Raw genomic sequence first — 16,831 nt, forward strand, 5'->3', positions numbered from 1 at the left:
AAGGAGTGGCTGGGTGAGTGTGTGCAATAACTGGGACAAAGTCCTGGTTCAGAGAGGACTGGTTTCAACATGCCAAACCACACCAAACCATAGACTTAGTCAGCGATGGCTCCACACCGCATCCTAGTAGTCACTGAACAAACACCTGCTGAAGGCAGTAGCCAGTGTTGAGGAGGGAAGACTTAGTCACTAAAGCTGTGAATAGGGTGGGATGAAAAGCTTGCACCTTACAGGACATTTCACAACTAACAGGATTAACATCTACTTGGTGATCAGATGTGAGGTTCAGGAAAGCAAGGGATGTAAGAGAGCTGTGCAAGTTGAACAATTAGATATCAGCACACACTCATCACCTGTATATAAACTCTGCATTAGGAGAGGGCGTCTGCAAACATGCATGTCATCTTTCCTCAGCTACATTCAAGTAAGATGCACGTGTGTGTGTGTGTGTGTGTGTGTGTGTGTGTGTATGTATATTTATATGTATATATGCATGCACGCACATATAATGATATGTGTGAAACTACCTGTAAAGTCACCAACTTTTAAATTCCTTGCCTTAAGCAAAAGAATGTATTACCTAATTTAAGGTAGGTGTGGTGGAAGTGCTTCAGATACAATAAAGTATTCTTAAGATGTTTGTGAAAGGGGTTGGAGAGATGGCTCAGCGGTTAAGAGCACTGACTGCTCTTCCAGAGGTCCTGAGTTCAAATCCCAGCAACCACATGGTGGCTCACTACCATCTGTAATGGGATCTGATGCCCTCTTCTGGTGTGTCTGAAGACAGCAACAGTGTACTCATATAAATAATAAATAAAATCTTAAAAAAATTAAAAAAGATGTCTGTGAAAAAACATCTTGACCTGATTTGACACAGAAATCGATGCAACAGAGTCTAAGGGAAAACCCACCAAGTCAAGAGTTCTAGTTCTAGCTTAGTTCTCACACAGCAACACCCTTGGCCAAGCCACTGTGCATCTGAATGTTATATCATCTGTGCAATACAATATCTGGGACATAAAATTGACTAAGAGGTTGAAAAATATCTTAAAGAAAAAAATGAACTTCCCTAGCTAAAAGAGAAAAAAGTTCCTGAGTTAAGTGTCTTTACTGGGCTATGTAAAAAAATCATTTTATTGTCCAGGCATGGTGGCCCACTCCTTTAATTCCAGCACTTGGGAGGCTGAGGCAGGCAGATCTCTGTACGTATGAGGCTAGCCTAGTCTACAGTGCAAGTTCCAGGACAGTCAAGGCTACACAGAGAGACCCAGTCTCAAAACAAGACAAACAAAAAAACAAGAAACTTTTTACCTTGAATCACATCATTAAAATCAAGACCTAAGTACCAAGGCCTACATACCCCGAAAATCAACACATCGTAGCAGAAAAGTATATTGCTGCATTTTCAATTACCAACCGGGCAAAAGTCACAGGCCACCATGTGCCTTACTGTCAGTCCAGTTGTTCCCCGTGAACACTGCACTCTCAACACACTAACTATCCCCTCAAACACAACTGGTGCTCTGGGGGACTGTCTGTCTGTCTCTCAGAGCATCCATCACTGCTGAGTTAACATTAGCAGTTGTGCTTTAACGTCACATTATTTTCATGCACAGGTCGTCATCCATGCTAACGTGAGATCCCAATTAGCATAAACACATTTCCTTTCTAATCTTATCCGCAACAGAATATACTGTCGACAAGTGACTTCCTGGTTAAAATTTTTGTTTTGCTTCTGTCTTTGCTTGTCTGACCCTCCTCCTCCCTCCTTCCCTCCTCTCCTTCCCTCCTTCTCCTTCCCTCCTATGTGGGGCCGAAGGCAGGGCCTGGCGTACACTACTAAATCTACCACTGAGTTACATCCCCAGACTCAGTTTATTTTAATTAAAGTCTGAAAGTTCTTAGAAATTTATTTAACATATAATTCTGATTCCTTATTTTTCTGTAAACACATTATTTTTTTAAATTAAATGAAAGGAGCTAGGTTTTAAAACTGAAGAGGAAGCTGGGCATGGTAGGCCAGCAGTGTCAGCGCACAGAAGGAGCAGGGAAAGCATGACGTCTGAGAGCAGCTGCAGCCCCACCATGCGAGTCACAAACCAGACATCAGAAAATGCATTCTCATTACCAGTTCACTTTCATCTCTCTGGTTTTAATTCTCCCCTCCATTGGAAACCTGTAAATAAAATACACAGAAGCTTCTTATTACTCAAGTACTAAAACCTCTTGAGTTCTGTAAAGGATGTAATTTCTGTACCTGATGGTTATCCGGTTTGGGTCTCTGTTTAGTGTGTTCAGTGTTCTCTTTTCGCTTATCCTCAGCTGCACATCTACAAACTCACTGCAGCTGGATATCATTGAAATCTATAAAAGTTAAGCACTTGTCAGTTTAACAGATCACATTTAAACTTTTTCTTACCCTCATGTTGCCTAGGGACACCCTGGCTTTATTTGTTAGCAAAGCAGAATTTAAAGGTGGCTTTTTATATGTTTTACTTCTTTTAAGATTCATTCACTAATAAATACTTAGAAGCAGCTTCTATATGCCAGACAGTGTGATGGACAATGTGATCGGTGTCAGGATGATATCACTCAGACTGTAACAGTGGCCAAAACCAAATGTCTATCCGTGCAGCAAGAGGCACAGTGCATGCTGCTCTTCTGTCTGTCTGTCTGCCATGGCTGCTGCTGCTGTTGCTGTTGACCTTCTGTAGTTTGCAAGTCAACATCCCAATGATTTAGCAATGCAAAGATGCTTTAAAAACTAAGAAAACTGGATTTGTGGGCTAGTTCTGGGAGATGGAACTACGTGCTGTAAATCTCTCACGTAATAAACTCACTGAGATGGTACTGACACTGAATATTTGTTAATCTCTATTTCTTCTTAGAGAAGAATAATATTTACATGGAAATAAAAATCTTTTACTTTATCAAAGTTTGCTCACATAACTCCTTAACAATAACCAGGATTTTGCAGTGCAATCTTTAATAAAAATAAATACTCTGGTAACTAATTGATATTTAAAATTAAAAGATACGGTTCAAAATTGAGAATAAATATCTTCTCCTCCCAATCTCTTCTTTCTTCTCATGTTTCCAGCAGCAGCCTGTGGTCTGTTCATCATGGCAGCTGCAAAACTGTTCCCACCGTTATCTCTAAGTACAACCTATTTATTGGTCCTATTTTCTTCAGAATCAGCTTCGCCAACCTGGGCTACCACAACACTATTTCCACTGTTACTGCTATGCTTAGGCAGATAATTTAGGGAAGGGATGAGGCACAGGGAACCACAGCAATATGCTGTCATGTTGTGCATGTGTGTGAATGAATGTCCTGTCATTCATTCATGGCAGGCTCGCTAATATATTATGCTATACTTGAAGTAGTCGTCATTATCAAATAAGTTGTCAGACAGTAGCCACACCTATTGTATATACATTTTTCTTAGCTTTGGTGAGAAACATAAATGAAAATATATTATATTCTTAGAAGTTAAATTCTCTATCTCATAATCAGAGGGAACTAACCATTCAAATGATTTTTACTTTCTGCTCAATTTTAAGTTATAGGAGATAAATGAGTTGTCTCTACAATATTAATTTATTCTGTAATTACTATTTTTCAATGAAACTCACCAAATCTGATAAAGTTTCTTTTCCACTGATTGCACAAAATTTCTTCACTGTCTCAAATGTAATATAATACCATGCCATTAGTCTTCCCGCCTCTGTTAGAAAAGATGGAAAAAGAAACATTTTCCACAGTAGCTGATGCCACTTGGTTTTTAAGAAAAACTTTAATAAGCATTTTCTTAACATCTACTTAGTGTGCACTGTGTGCTTATAATAACCCCACAACACGTCCCCCAAATGTAGAAAGCACAATGTACGGCACTTACAGTTGGCTGGAGATAACCACAGGAAGGTGGAGAACAGAATCCACTGAATGACAATGTTTGTATACGAGCTGAAGTTGAGAGAAATCTACCTAAGAGAATGGTCAGTACGGAACAACCTGGTAACAAGAATGAGTTCTAAGTAGGATTCTAAATGTGGCTAATATGACTTGGTTGACAGAAAACAAAGCCACTATGGCCTTGGAGAGAATCAAGATTTATGGAAATGGGAAAATAAGGAAGACTGCCTTTACGACAGTTTAGAAGGGGACATCATGGAGGACCATGAGCTCTCCTCAGCCTACCTGGTATGGACCCTGCTCACTACTTAAGAGTCATGTGGGCAGTTCCCAATGTACGGGGTAATCACAGCCCACACCTAAACGTGGCTGTGGTGCCTGGTACTTAGCAAATGCTGCTTTACTGTTAAAGTGAAGCAATGGTGAGAGACAGCTACCACAGCCCTAAGAAGCTTTCCCTGAAAGGCGCTCAGAACTGGGATCTGATCTGTAAGATTAACTGGGCCACAGAATTCCTGAGAAATTGTTAGTTAAATTGGAGTTTCAAGATACATTGTTTTGAAAGTAGAATAGCAGGGTGACTGGGAAGAGGAAATGAGGTGAGGAGTGGATAGAATGACTTCCCTTCAAGGCTGCTGAGTCTAAGTAGTACTTATCCAAAAGCATCCAAAATAGTCCAGTCCTCTCAATACACAGCAAACAGCCAGGAAGAGCCCAGTGGCATCCTGGGTCTCAAGGGAGCAATCGGCATTTACGTATGAACCACAGTCTCTCTTGAAGAAGAGGCCATGTCTGGCTTGCCAGCTGAGTGAGCAGCATTAAGAAAGTTATAAAGTAGACAGAGTTAACTGAGAGAGCCTGGAGGGAGCTAGGTCAGCTCAAGTCACTGTCCTGAGCAGGAGCCTGCTGCGTGTGTTCAACAAGAATGCAATAGTGCAGTGTGTCAGCTTCTGAAAGAGTGGTGTGCAATGCAAACCACAAGAACATTGTTATTTGGGGAATATATTTAAAAATGGTCCTTTCACCATCTGTTTAAAAATTAATATAGAGCATTTCTCTACCCCACAAAATATTTAAAAACTTCAGAAAACACTTAGTGTTTGTTGATTTTTTAATGGGAATAAAGTTTCTTAGGTAATAAAAAAATATTCTAGAGGAAAAGAAACACAAAGAAAATGATCCAAAGTCAAAATATGGAACCAAAATGGGAGGAAACAAGACTTACAAGCAAACAGGAACGCAAAGCGACTTGCTGCCAATACAGTTACCAACTGATACACCCAGAGTATTTCAACTGCAAGGCCACTAAAGCAGAGTTTGCAGGGCAGAGACATGGAAGCTGTGAGAAGGCACCTCACGGCCCATGGCTCCATTTACACTTACTCCAAATCAGTCTGAAATCACCATGAAATCAACACAAAACCCCACTTTCATAAGCCCCTCCCAGCAGTGAAAGGCAGTAAGCCAGTGTAGGCTTGCCAGGTGAGAGCCTGCCCAACAGACAACTTTATCTCCGACTGATTCCCCATGGTCTTGGTCAAGTGCACCTAGGCTCACAAGGGATGCCCCAATTTGCCCTGCTGCATTTCTTTCCCCTTCCTTCCTTCACAGATGATCTAGACCAATCTAATGACTGCCAGTCTCTCACAGATACCAGCTGTTTTTAAATGAGTAATCTTTCTTAAGATAGGAAAACACTGATAACCTCACAGATAAAACTAGTCAAATATTTGAGTTTTGTTACCACAAATTAAAAAACAAAAATTATATGAAGCAGAAATATTAGAATATATAGATAATTTATATAGAAATAACAAACTCTAGAAGATAAAATATTAGTAACATGAAATAACAAGAAAGTCATAAAAAACAATTAACTGATATGTGATGCACACACCTGCAACTCCAGCATTCTGAAGGCTAAGGCAGGAGGATTGTCTTTAGTGTGAGACCAGCAATGGGTACAGAGTGAGACTTATCTTATAGCAAAACAAAATGAATTTTTTAAAATTCAAAGAATTAGAAATACTATTTAGGAACTGCTACCTATATTAATGGCAGCCTAAATAATTATAAAATAGCATTCTGCTAAAGTCAACCAAAATAGTTAATATAAATACAGCTATCATTTATAAATCCTCAAAGAGCGGAGTGGTGGTGGCACAGGCCAGCACCCAGGAGGCAGAGGCAGGCAGAGCTCCATCAGTTCAAGGCCAGAATGGTCTACAGAGCGAGTTTACCACATAGAGAAATCCTGTCTTGAAAAAAACTAGACAGACAGACAGACAGACAACTCTCAAAGAACAGGATATTTTACCTGGATAGAGCTGAAATCCAAGGACTCCTTTGACCCTTGCGACCCTACGGAACTACCTCTTATCTAGCTTACCAAAAGGAAGAAAAATGGGAAGAAAGCATTCCTTAGAAATCTTTTGAACAGAGTAACTTCAGAAGCCATGAAAATCACACACATGACTGCTAAAAAGACAGGAAGGTGGGGACTCTCTTGAGAACCACATGCCCACACATGCACATCATCCTGTCCTAAGTAGCTGTGTATCTGTCTCTTTCCTTAATGCCCATGTCTACACTTCTATAAAGACTGGTTCTTAACTGCCTTCGTTTCATCCTGACTCATCCTGATACTCTCTTCTAGAGTAAAAGTCAACAATACTGCTTCACCTGAGCGGAGGTTTCTGGGGGAACGTGAACTATTAACACCTGGCAGCACACAACCATGTTGCCTTTCAGCTTTGCTGCTGCAAACACACAAGACTATAATTTTTAATGAATTTACATTGTTTATAGCTGAGTCTGTGAAGCTAAGCTGTATTTTCCCAAGAAGCAAAACTGGGAACAGAGGTCCAAAGTCTGAAGCTCATACTAAAAAGAAAGGTCAAGGAGGCTCCCATTTAAAAGCAGAATTAACACATCAGAAGAGAAAAATCAGGCAGCATCCATTGATGGTGAGGGGGAAAACGTGCTACCTGATCATTTATTAGATGTGTTTAATAGAAAGGGAACCAATGCCTTATAGGTATAGATGTTGATATTCTACTGAAAACAAAATAACAACTTTGTTTACCATCGCTTAAATTTTAGTAAAAATAATTTTTAGTCTTCGTAAGCAAGCGTTAAACTCAGTGACACCATAAGGAAAAATACCTGTTGATCTGAAATTAAGGTCTTCATCCATCTTTATTAGGTCTAGTGATGATAAATCTTTCAGATTCTTCAAACATAACTCTGTTCAATTATAGAAAACATATTTTTAAGTTTAGTAAAATAAGGAATCAATGAAAATAAAAATTTACTATTAAATATATTGAAGATAATTGTTCTAGAAGAACTGGAGTCTTTTTTTTTATTAACTTGAGTATTTTTTATTTACATTTCGAATGTTATTCCCTTTCCCGGTTTCGGGCAAACATCCCCCCCCCTCCCCTTCCTTATGGGTGTTCCCTCCCAACCCCCCCATTGCTGCTCCCCAACAGTCTAGTTCACTGGGGGTTCAGTCTTAGCAGGACCCAGGGCTTCCCCTTCCACTGGTGCTCTTACTAGGATATTCATTGCTACCTATGAGGTCAGAGTCCAGGGTCAGTCCATGTATAGTCTTTAGGTAGTGGCTTAGTCCCTGGAAGCTCTGGTTGCTTGGCATTGCTGTACATATGGGGTCTCGAGCCCCTTCAAGCTCTTCCAGTCCTTTCTCTGATTCCTTCAACTGGGGTCCTGTTCTCAGTTCAGTGGTTTGCTGCTGGCATTCGCCTCTGTATTTGTTGTATTCTGGTTGTGTCTCTCAGGAGAGATCTACATCTGGCTCCTGTCGGCCTGCACTTCTCTGCTTCATCCATCTTGTCTAATTGGGTGGCTGTATATTTATGGGCCACATGTGGGGCAGGCTCTGAATAGGTGTTCCTTCTGTCTCTGTTTTAATCTTTGCCTCTCTATTCCCTGCCAAGGGTATTCTTGTTCCCCTTTTAAATAAGGATTGAAGCATTCACATTTTGATCATCCGTCTTGAGTTTCATGTGTTCTATGCATCTAGGGTAATTCAAGCATTTGGGCTAATAGTCACTTATCAATGAGTGCATACCATGTGTGTTTTTCTGTGATTGGGTTACCTCATTCAGGATGATATTTTCCAGTTCCAACCATTTGCCTGTGAATTTCATAGTCGTTGTTTTTGATAGCTGAGTAGTACTCCATTGTGTAGATGTACCACATTTTCTGTATCCATTCCTCTGTTGAAGGGCATCTGGGTTCTTTCCAGCTTCTGGCTATTATAAATAAGGCTGCTATGAACATAGTGGAGCACGTGTCTTTTTTATATGTTGGGGCATCTTTTGGGTATATGCCCAAGAGAGGTATAGCTGGGTCCTCGGGTAGTTCAATGTCCAATTTTCTGAGGAACCTCCAGACTGATTTCCAGAATGGTTGTACCAGTTTGCAATCCCACCAGCAATGGAGTAGTGTTCCTCTTTCTCCACATCCTCGCCAGCATTTGCTGTCACCTGAGTTTTTGATCTTAGCCATTCTCACTGGTGTGAGGTGAAATCTCAGGGTTGTTTTGATTTGCATTTCCCTGATGACTAAAGATGTTGAACATTTCTTTAGGTGTTTCTCAGCCATTCGGCATTCCTCAGCTGTGAATTCTTTGTTTAGCTCTGAACCCCATTTTTTTTTATTAACTTGAGTATTTCTTATATACATTTCGAGTGTTATTCCCTTTCCCGGTTTCCAGGCAAACATCCCCCTCCCCCGCCCCTTCCTTATGGGTGTTCCCCTCCCCACCCTCCCCCCCTTGCCGCCCTCCCCCCTAACAATCTAGTTCACTGGGGATTCAGTCTTAGCAGGACCCAGGGCTTCCCCTTCCACTGGTGCTCTTACTAGGATATTCATTGCTACCTATGAGGTCAGAGTCCACGGTCAGTCCATGTATAGTCTTTAGGTAGTGGCTTAGTCCCTGGAAGCTCTGGTTGCTTGGCATTGTTGTACATATGGGGTCTCGAGCCCCTTCAAGCTCTTCCAGTTCTTTCTCTGATTCCTTCAACGGGGGTCCTGTTCTCAGTTCAGTGGTTTGCTGCTGGCATACGCCTCTGTGTTTGCTGTCTACGCCCTGTTTTCTCTGTTTAATTTCTGTTTGATGATGTTGTCCATTGATGGACAGTGGGGCAGGTTGAAGTCTGTCTCCTTTGCCCTCTATTATTCTTGTTCCTTTTTAAATAAGGATTGAGTATTCAATTTTGTCATCCGTTTTGAGTTTCTTTATGCATAAGGTTTCATTTTTAGTCACTTATCAATGAGTGCATACCAGGTGCCCTTGTATTTGTTCAACCATTTGGGGAGGTGCAATGTGTGTTTTGAGCTTTTAAGGTTTCTTTTGAGATGTATTTATTTGGGGGATTTTTCATCTTGGTGGATTTTTTCCTTGATGAATATGAAGTGTCCTTCATTATCTTTTTTGATGAATTTTAGTTGGAAATTGATTTTATTTGATATTAGAATGGCTACTCCAGCTTGCTTCTTCTGACCATTTGCTTGGAAAGTTGTTTTTCCAGCCTTTCACTCTGAGGTAGTGTCTGTCTTTGTCTCTGAGGTGTGTTTCCTGTAGGCAGCAGAATGCAGGGTCCTCGCATGCATCCAGTTTGTTAATCTATGTCTTTTTATTGGGGAGTTGAGGCCATTGATGTGAGAGATATTAAGGAATAGTGATTATTGCTTCCTGTTATATTCATATTTGGATGTGAGGTTATGTTTGTGTGCTTTTCTTCTCTTTGTTTTGTTGCCAAGACGATTAGTTTCTTGCTTCTTCTAGGGTATAGCTTGCCTCCTTATGTTGGGCTTTTTACCATTTATTATCCTTTGTAGTGCTGGATTTGTAGAAAGATATTTGTAAATTTGGTTTTGTCATGGAATATCTTGGTTTCTCCATCTATGTTAATTGAGAGTTTTGCAGGATACAGTAACCTGGGCTGGCATTTGTGTTCTCTTAGGTCTGTATGACATCTGTCCAGGATCTTCTGGCTTTCATAGTTTCTGGCGAAAAAGTCTGGTGTAATTCTGATAGGTCTGCCTTTTATATGTTACTTGACCTTTTTCCCTTACTGCTTTTAATATTCTTTTCTTTATTTTGTGCGTTTGGTGTTTTGACTATTATGTGACGGAGGTGTTTTTTTTCTGGTCCAATCTATTTGGAGTTCTGTAGGCTTCTTGTATGCCTATGGGTATCTCTTTTTTAGGTTAGGAAGTTTTCTTCATGATTTTGTTGAAGATATTTACTGGTCCTTTGAGCTGGGAGTCTTCACTCTCTTCTATACCTATTATCCTTAGGTTTGATCTTCTCATTGAGTCCTGGATTTCCTGTATGTTTTGGACCAGTAGTTTTTTCCGCTTTACATTATCTTTGACAGTTGAGTCAATGATTTCTATGGAATCTTCTGCTCCTGAGATTCTCTCTTCCATCTCTTGTATTCTGTTGGTGAAGCTTGTATCTACAGCTCCTTGTCTCTTCTTTTGGTTTTCTATATCCAGGGTTGTTTCCATGTGTTCTTTCTTGATTGCTTCTATTTCCATTTTTAATTCCTTCAACTGTTTGATTGTGTTTTCCTGGAATTCTTTCAGGGATTTTTGTGACTCCTCTCTATGGGCTTCTACTTGTTTATTTATGTTTTCCTGGAATTCTTTCAGGGATTTTTGTGATTCCTCTCTATGGGCTTCTACTTGTTTAATTATGATTTCCTGAATTCTTCTCAGGGATTTTTTGCGATTCCTCTCTGTAGGCTTCTACTTGTTCTCTAAGGGAGTTCTTCACGTCTTTCTTGAAGTCCTCCAGCATCATGATCAAATATGATTTTGAAACTAGATCTTGCTTTTCTGGTGTGTTTGGACATTCCCTGTTTGCTTTGGTGGGAGAACTGGGCCCCGATGATGCCAGGCAGTCTTGGTTTCTGTTGCTTGGGTTCCCTCGCTTGCCTCTCGCCATCAGATTATCTCTAGTGTTACTTTGTTCTGCTATTTCTGACAGTGGCTAGACTGTCCTGTAAGCCTGTGTGTCAGGAGTGCTGTAGACCTGTTTTCCTGTTTTCTTTCAGCCAGTTATGGGGACTGAGTGTTCTGCTTTCGGGCATGTAGTTTTTCCTATCTACAGGTCTTCAGCTGTTCCTGTGGGCCTGTGTTTGGTGTTCACCAGGCAGGTCTCTTGAAGCAGAAAAGTTGGTCTTACCTGTGGTCCCGAGGCTCAAGTTTGCTCGTGGGGTGCTGCCTACGACCTCTCCGCGGCGGCAGCAACCGGGAAGATCTGAGCCGCTCTTTCCGGGAGCCTCCGTGCACCAGGGTTCCAGGTGGCGTTTGCTGTTTTCCTCTGGCGTCTGAGATGTGTGCAGAGTGCAGTCTCTTCTGGTTTCCCAGGCGTGTCTGCCTCTCTGTAGGTTTAGCTCTCCCTCCCACGGGATTTGGGTGCAGAGAACTGTTTATCCGGTCTGTTCCTTCATGAACCCCATTTTTTAATAGGGTTGTCTCCCTGCGGTCTAACTTCTTGAGTTCTTTGTATAATTTGGATATAAGCCCTCTATCTGTTGTAGGATTGGTAAAGATCTTTTCCCAATCTGTTGGTTGCCGTTTTGTCCTAACCACCGTGTCCTTTGCCTTACAGAAGCTTTGCAGTTTTATGAGATCCCATTTGTCGATTCTTGATCTTAGAGCATAAGCCATTGGTGTTTTGTTCAGGAAATTTTTTCCAGTGCCCATGTGTTCGAGATGCTTCCCCACTTTTTCTTCTATTAGTTTGAGTGTATCTGGTTTGATGTGGAGGTTCTTGATCCACTTGGACTTAAGCTTTGTACAGGGTGGTAAGCATGGATCGATCTGCATTCTTCTACATGTTGTCCTCCAGTTGAACCAGCACTATTTGCTGAAAATGCTATCTTTTTTCCATTGGATGGTTTTGGCTCCTTTGTTAAAAATCAAGTGACCATAGGTGTGTGGGTTCATTTCTGGGTCTTCAATTCTATTCCATTGGTCTATCTGTCTGTCTCTATACCAATACCATGCAGTTTTTATCACTATTGCTCTGTAATACTGCTTGAGTTCAGGGATAGTGATTCCCCCTGAAGTCCTTTTATTGTTGAGGATAGTTTTAGCTAAGAACTGGAGTTTTTTATCCAAATTTTTTTATTTACATTTCAAATGTTATTCCCTTTCCCAGTTTCCCAGATATAAGCTCCCTATCCTGTCCCCCTCCCCTTCTTCTATAAGGACCTTGGCAGGACCAAGGACTTCTCCTTCCATTGGTGCCCAACAAGGCCATCTTCTGCTCCATATACAGTTGGAGCCAAGGGTCAGTTCATGTATAGTCTTTGGGTAGTAGTTTAGTCCCTGGGAGCTCTGGTTGGTTGACATTGTTGTTCTTATAGGGTTGCAAGCCCCTTCAGCTCTTTCAATCCTTTCTCTAATTCCTCCAATGGGGGTCCCATTTTCAGTTCAATGGTTTGCCGCTAGCACTGGCCTCTGTATTTGACATGATCTGGTTGTGTCTCTCAGGAGACATCTATATCCAGTTCTGTCAGCATCCACTTCTTAGCTTCATCAATCTTATCTAGTTTTGGTGGCTGTATATACATGGGCCACATGTGGGGCAGGCTATGAATGGCCGTGCCTTCAGTCTCTGCTCCAAACTTTCCCTCCATTTCCCTCCCATGAATATTTTTGTTCCCCCTTTTAAGGACTGAAGATTCCTCATTTTGTTCATCCTTTTTCTTGAGCTTCATATGGTTTGTGGATTATATCTTGGGTAATTCGAGCTTTTGGGCTACTATCCATTTATCAGTGAGTGCATACCATGTGTGTTTTTCTGTGATTGGGTTACCTCACTCAGGATGATATTTTCTAATTCAATCCATTTGCCTATGAATTTCATGAAGTCATTGTTTTTGATAGCTGAGTAGTACTCCATTGTGTAGATGTACCATGTTTTCTGTATCCATTCCTCTGTTGAAGGGCATCTGTGTTCTTTCCAGTTTCTGACTATTATCAATAAGGCTGCTATGAACATAGTGGAGCGTGTGTCTTTGTTGTATGTTGGAACAGCTTTTGAGTATATGCCCAGGAGACATATAGCAGGGTCCTCAAGTAGTGTAATGTCCAATTTTCTGAGGAACCTCCAGAGTGGTTGTACCAGTTTACAATCCCACCAACAATAGAGGAGTGTTCCTTTCTCCACATCCTTGCCAGCATCTGTTGTCACCTGAGTTTTTTATCTTAGCCATTCTGACTGGTGTGAGTAGAATCTCAGAGTTGTTTTGACTTGTATTTCCCTGATGACTAAGGATGTTGAACATTTCTTTAGGTACTTCTCAGCCATTCTATGTTCCTCAACTGAGAATTCCTTGTTTAGCTCTGTACCCCATTTTTAATAGGGTTGTTTGGCTCTCTGGAGTCTAACTTCTTGAGTTCTTTGTATATTTTGGATATTAGCCCTCTATCAGATTTAGGATTGGTAAAGATCTTTTCCTAATCTGTTGGTTGCAGATTTGTCCTAATGAGAGTGTCCTTTGCCTTACAGAAGCTTTGCAGTTTTATGAGGTTCCACTTGTTGATTCTTGATCTTAGAGCATAAGCCATTGGTGTTTTGTCCAGGAAATTTTCCCCAGTGCCCATGTGACCGAGAATCTTCCCCACATTTTCTTCTATTAGTTGGAGTATATTTGGTGTGATGTGGAGGTCCTTGATCCACTTGGACTTAATCTTTGTACAGGGTGATAAAAATGGATTGATTTGCATTCTTATACATGCTGACCTCCAGTTGAACCAGCACCATTTGTTGAAAATGCTATCTTTTTTCTATTAGATGGTTTTAGCTCCTTTGTCAAAGATCAATTGACCATAGATGTGTGGGATCATTTCTGGGTCTTCAATTCTATTCTACTGATCTACCTGTCTCTCTCTGTACCAAAACCATACAATTTTTAATCACTATTGCTCTGCAATACTGCTTGAAGTCAGGGATGGTGATTCCCCCAGAAGTTCTTTTATTCTTGAGTGTAGTTTTCGATATCCTGTGTTTTTTGTTATTACAAATGAATTTGCAAATTGCTTTTTCTATCTCTATAAGGAATTGAGTTGGAATTTTGATGGGGATTGCATTGAACCTGTAGAGTGCTTTTGGCAAAATGGCCATTTTTACTATATTAATCCTGTCAATCTGTGAACATGGGAGATCTTTCCATTTTCTGAGATCTTCTTCAATTTTTTTTCTTCAGAGACTTGAAGTTCTTGTCATACAGATCTTTCACTTGCTTGGTTAAAGTCACAACAAGGTATTTCATATTATTTGGGACTATTGTGAAGGGTGTCATTTCCCTAATTTCTTTCTCAGTCTGTTTATCCTTTGAGCAGAGGAAGGCTACTGATTTGTTTGAGTTAATTTTATAACCAGCCACTTTGCTGAAGTTGTTTATCAGGCTTAGTAGTTCTCTGGTGGAACTTTTGGGGTTACTCAAGTATACTATCATATCATCTGCAAATAATGATATTTTGACTTCTTCCTTTCCAATTTGTATCCCTTTGACCTCCTTTTGTTATCTGATTGCTCTGGCTAGGACTTCAAGTACTATATTGAATAAGTAGGGAGAGAATGGGCAGCCTTGTCTAGTCACTGATTTTAGTGGGATTGCTTCAAGTTTCTTTCCATTTAGTTTAATGTTAGATACTGGTTTGCTGTATATTGCTTTTACTATGTTTAGGTATGGGCCTTGAATTCCTGATCTTTCCAGGGCTTTTATCATGAAGAGGTGATGAATTTTGTCAAATGCTTTCTCAGCATCTAATGAAATGATCATGTGTTTTTTTTTTCTTTGAGTTTGTTTATATAGTGGATTACATTGATGGATTTCCATATATTGAACCATCCTTGCATCCCTGGGATGAAGCCTACTTTATCATGATGGATAATTGTTTTGATGTGTTCTTGGATTCGGTTTGTGAGAATTTTATTGAGTATTTTTGAGTCAATATTCATAAGGGAAATTGATCTGAAGTTCCCTTTCTTTGTTGGGTCTTTGTGTGGTTTAGGTATAAGAGTAATTGTGGCTTCGTAGAAGGAATTTGGTAGTGCTCCGTCTGTTTCTATTTTGTGGAACAGTTTGGACAGTATTGGTATGAGGTCTTCTTTGAAGGTCTGATAGAATTCTGCACTAAACCCGTCTGGACCTGGGCTCTTTTTGGTTGGGAGACTTTTAATAACTGCTTCTATTTCTTTAGGAGTTATGGGGCTCTTTAGTTATGCTTTATCTGTTCCTGATTTAACTTTGGTACCTGGTATCTGTCTAGAAAATTGTCCATTTCCTCCAGATTTTCCAGTTTTGTTGAAAATAGATTTTTGTAATAGGATCTGATTTTTTTTTTAACTTCCTCAGATTCTGTTGTTATATCTCCCTTTTCATTTCTGATTTTGTTAATTTGGACACAATCTCTGTGCCCTCTTGTTAGACTGGCTAAGGGTTTATCTATCTTGTTGATTTTCTTAAAGAACTAGCTCCTGGTTTTGTTGATTCTTTGTATAGTCCTATTTGTTTCTACTTGGTTGATTTCAGCACTGAGTTTGATTATTTCCTGCCTTCTACTCCTCTTGGGTGTATTTGCTTCTTTTTGTTCTAGAGCTTTTTAGGTGTGCTGTCAAGCTGATGATGTATGCTCTCTCTTGTTTCTTTTTGGAGGGACTTAGAGCTATGAGTTTTCATCTTAGCACTGCTTTCATTGTGTCCCATAAGTTTGGGCATGTTGTACCTTCATTTTCATTAATAAATCTTTAATTTTGTTCTTTATTTCTTCCTTGACCAAGTTATCATTGAGTAGAGTGTTGTTCAACTTCCATGTATATGTGGGCTTTCTGTAATTTTTGGAGTCTTTTAAAAAGCAAGGAAAAAACTCAAAAACATAACATCCAATTAAATATGCTAAATATCATTCAGCACTTGGGACATTTGAAATGATATATATGTATTACTTTAATTAATTCTCAAAAATTAAAAAAACATGCAAAAATATTACTTACATATACACATTGGGAAACTAAAGAATTGAGGCTGAATTACTTGTTCCAGGTCTAGGGAACTGTTTTTTTATCTCTTCTCCATTGTGGCATTTATTTTTCTTTTAAACTTTTATCAAACATATAATAGCACAAAATGATACTGGCTGACACCCGAATTCAAAGGGCACCTACAGGTCAAGGAAATGTACAGGCACATAGATAGGATCCAGAAAAGTGGCAGAATGTATTCAGTAAAGATACACTCCCAAGAAGGGAACATGCTGGAGCAGGAAGAAATTTAACAGTTCCACTGCCTGACTTTACAGGGGGCTCGGGCCCTCTCCCTCCTGTGCACAGTGGAGCCCAGGGCCCTCTCCCTCATTTGCATAGTGGAACCCAAGGCATGCTCCACCTGTTGCATGCAGTCCCACACACAACTTCACAAGTGTCATTAACTTCCTAACTCTGCACCCAGCAGTGTGTACTTTAGCATCATATCGAACCATTTGCTGCTCTCTATCTACTTTTGTGTGATTTGAGGGGCTGCAGATGCCCACAGCAGAAGGGGTCATTACTGCTTCCTGTTTGCTACCCTCATTTTTCATAGTTGCCTTAGTAAGGTTATAACATTTATGGACCTCACTGCCCATTCTCTTGCTTCCAAAGTATAGAGTTAGAGTTCTACAAAATTTGTCTCAATCTTGCCAGTCTCACCCCTCATCCTGTTTGCTACTTTATTGGAAAAAAGCATTTATTTATTTATTTTTTTAGCTGATATGTTTTAGTTTTTTACTTCTATTTCTCTGGAGAGGCTGCCATGTGTGCTTTCAGAAACTGCTGAACAGGAAGTAATGCTAATTCAAGCAAGTAACTGACAGGAACTAGTG

At 40.1% G+C, this 16,831-nt stretch overlaps 1 protein-coding gene across 1 annotated transcript in view; it reads right to left on the bottom strand.

Moving 5' to 3' along the window:
- The window catches only part of Hfm1 (helicase for meiosis 1), an 81,995-nt gene that overhangs the window by 31,390 nt on the left and 33,774 nt on the right, over positions 1–16,831 (bottom strand). The window contains exons 19-22 of the mRNA XM_032916541.1: positions 7,082–7,162; positions 3,637–3,728; positions 2,258–2,364; positions 2,129–2,176 (exon numbers count right to left, since the gene is read on the bottom strand). Coding sequence (XP_032772432.1) covers positions 2,129–2,176; positions 2,258–2,364; positions 3,637–3,728; positions 7,082–7,162 — 328 coding nt within the window. The remainder of the gene's footprint in view (positions 1–2,128; positions 2,177–2,257; positions 2,365–3,636; positions 3,729–7,081; positions 7,163–16,831) is intronic.

Source organism: Rattus rattus, chromosome 11, assembly GCF_011064425.1.
Source record: "Rattus rattus isolate New Zealand chromosome 11, Rrattus_CSIRO_v1, whole genome shotgun sequence".
Lineage (NCBI taxonomy): Eukaryota > Metazoa > Chordata > Mammalia > Rodentia > Muridae > Rattus > Rattus rattus.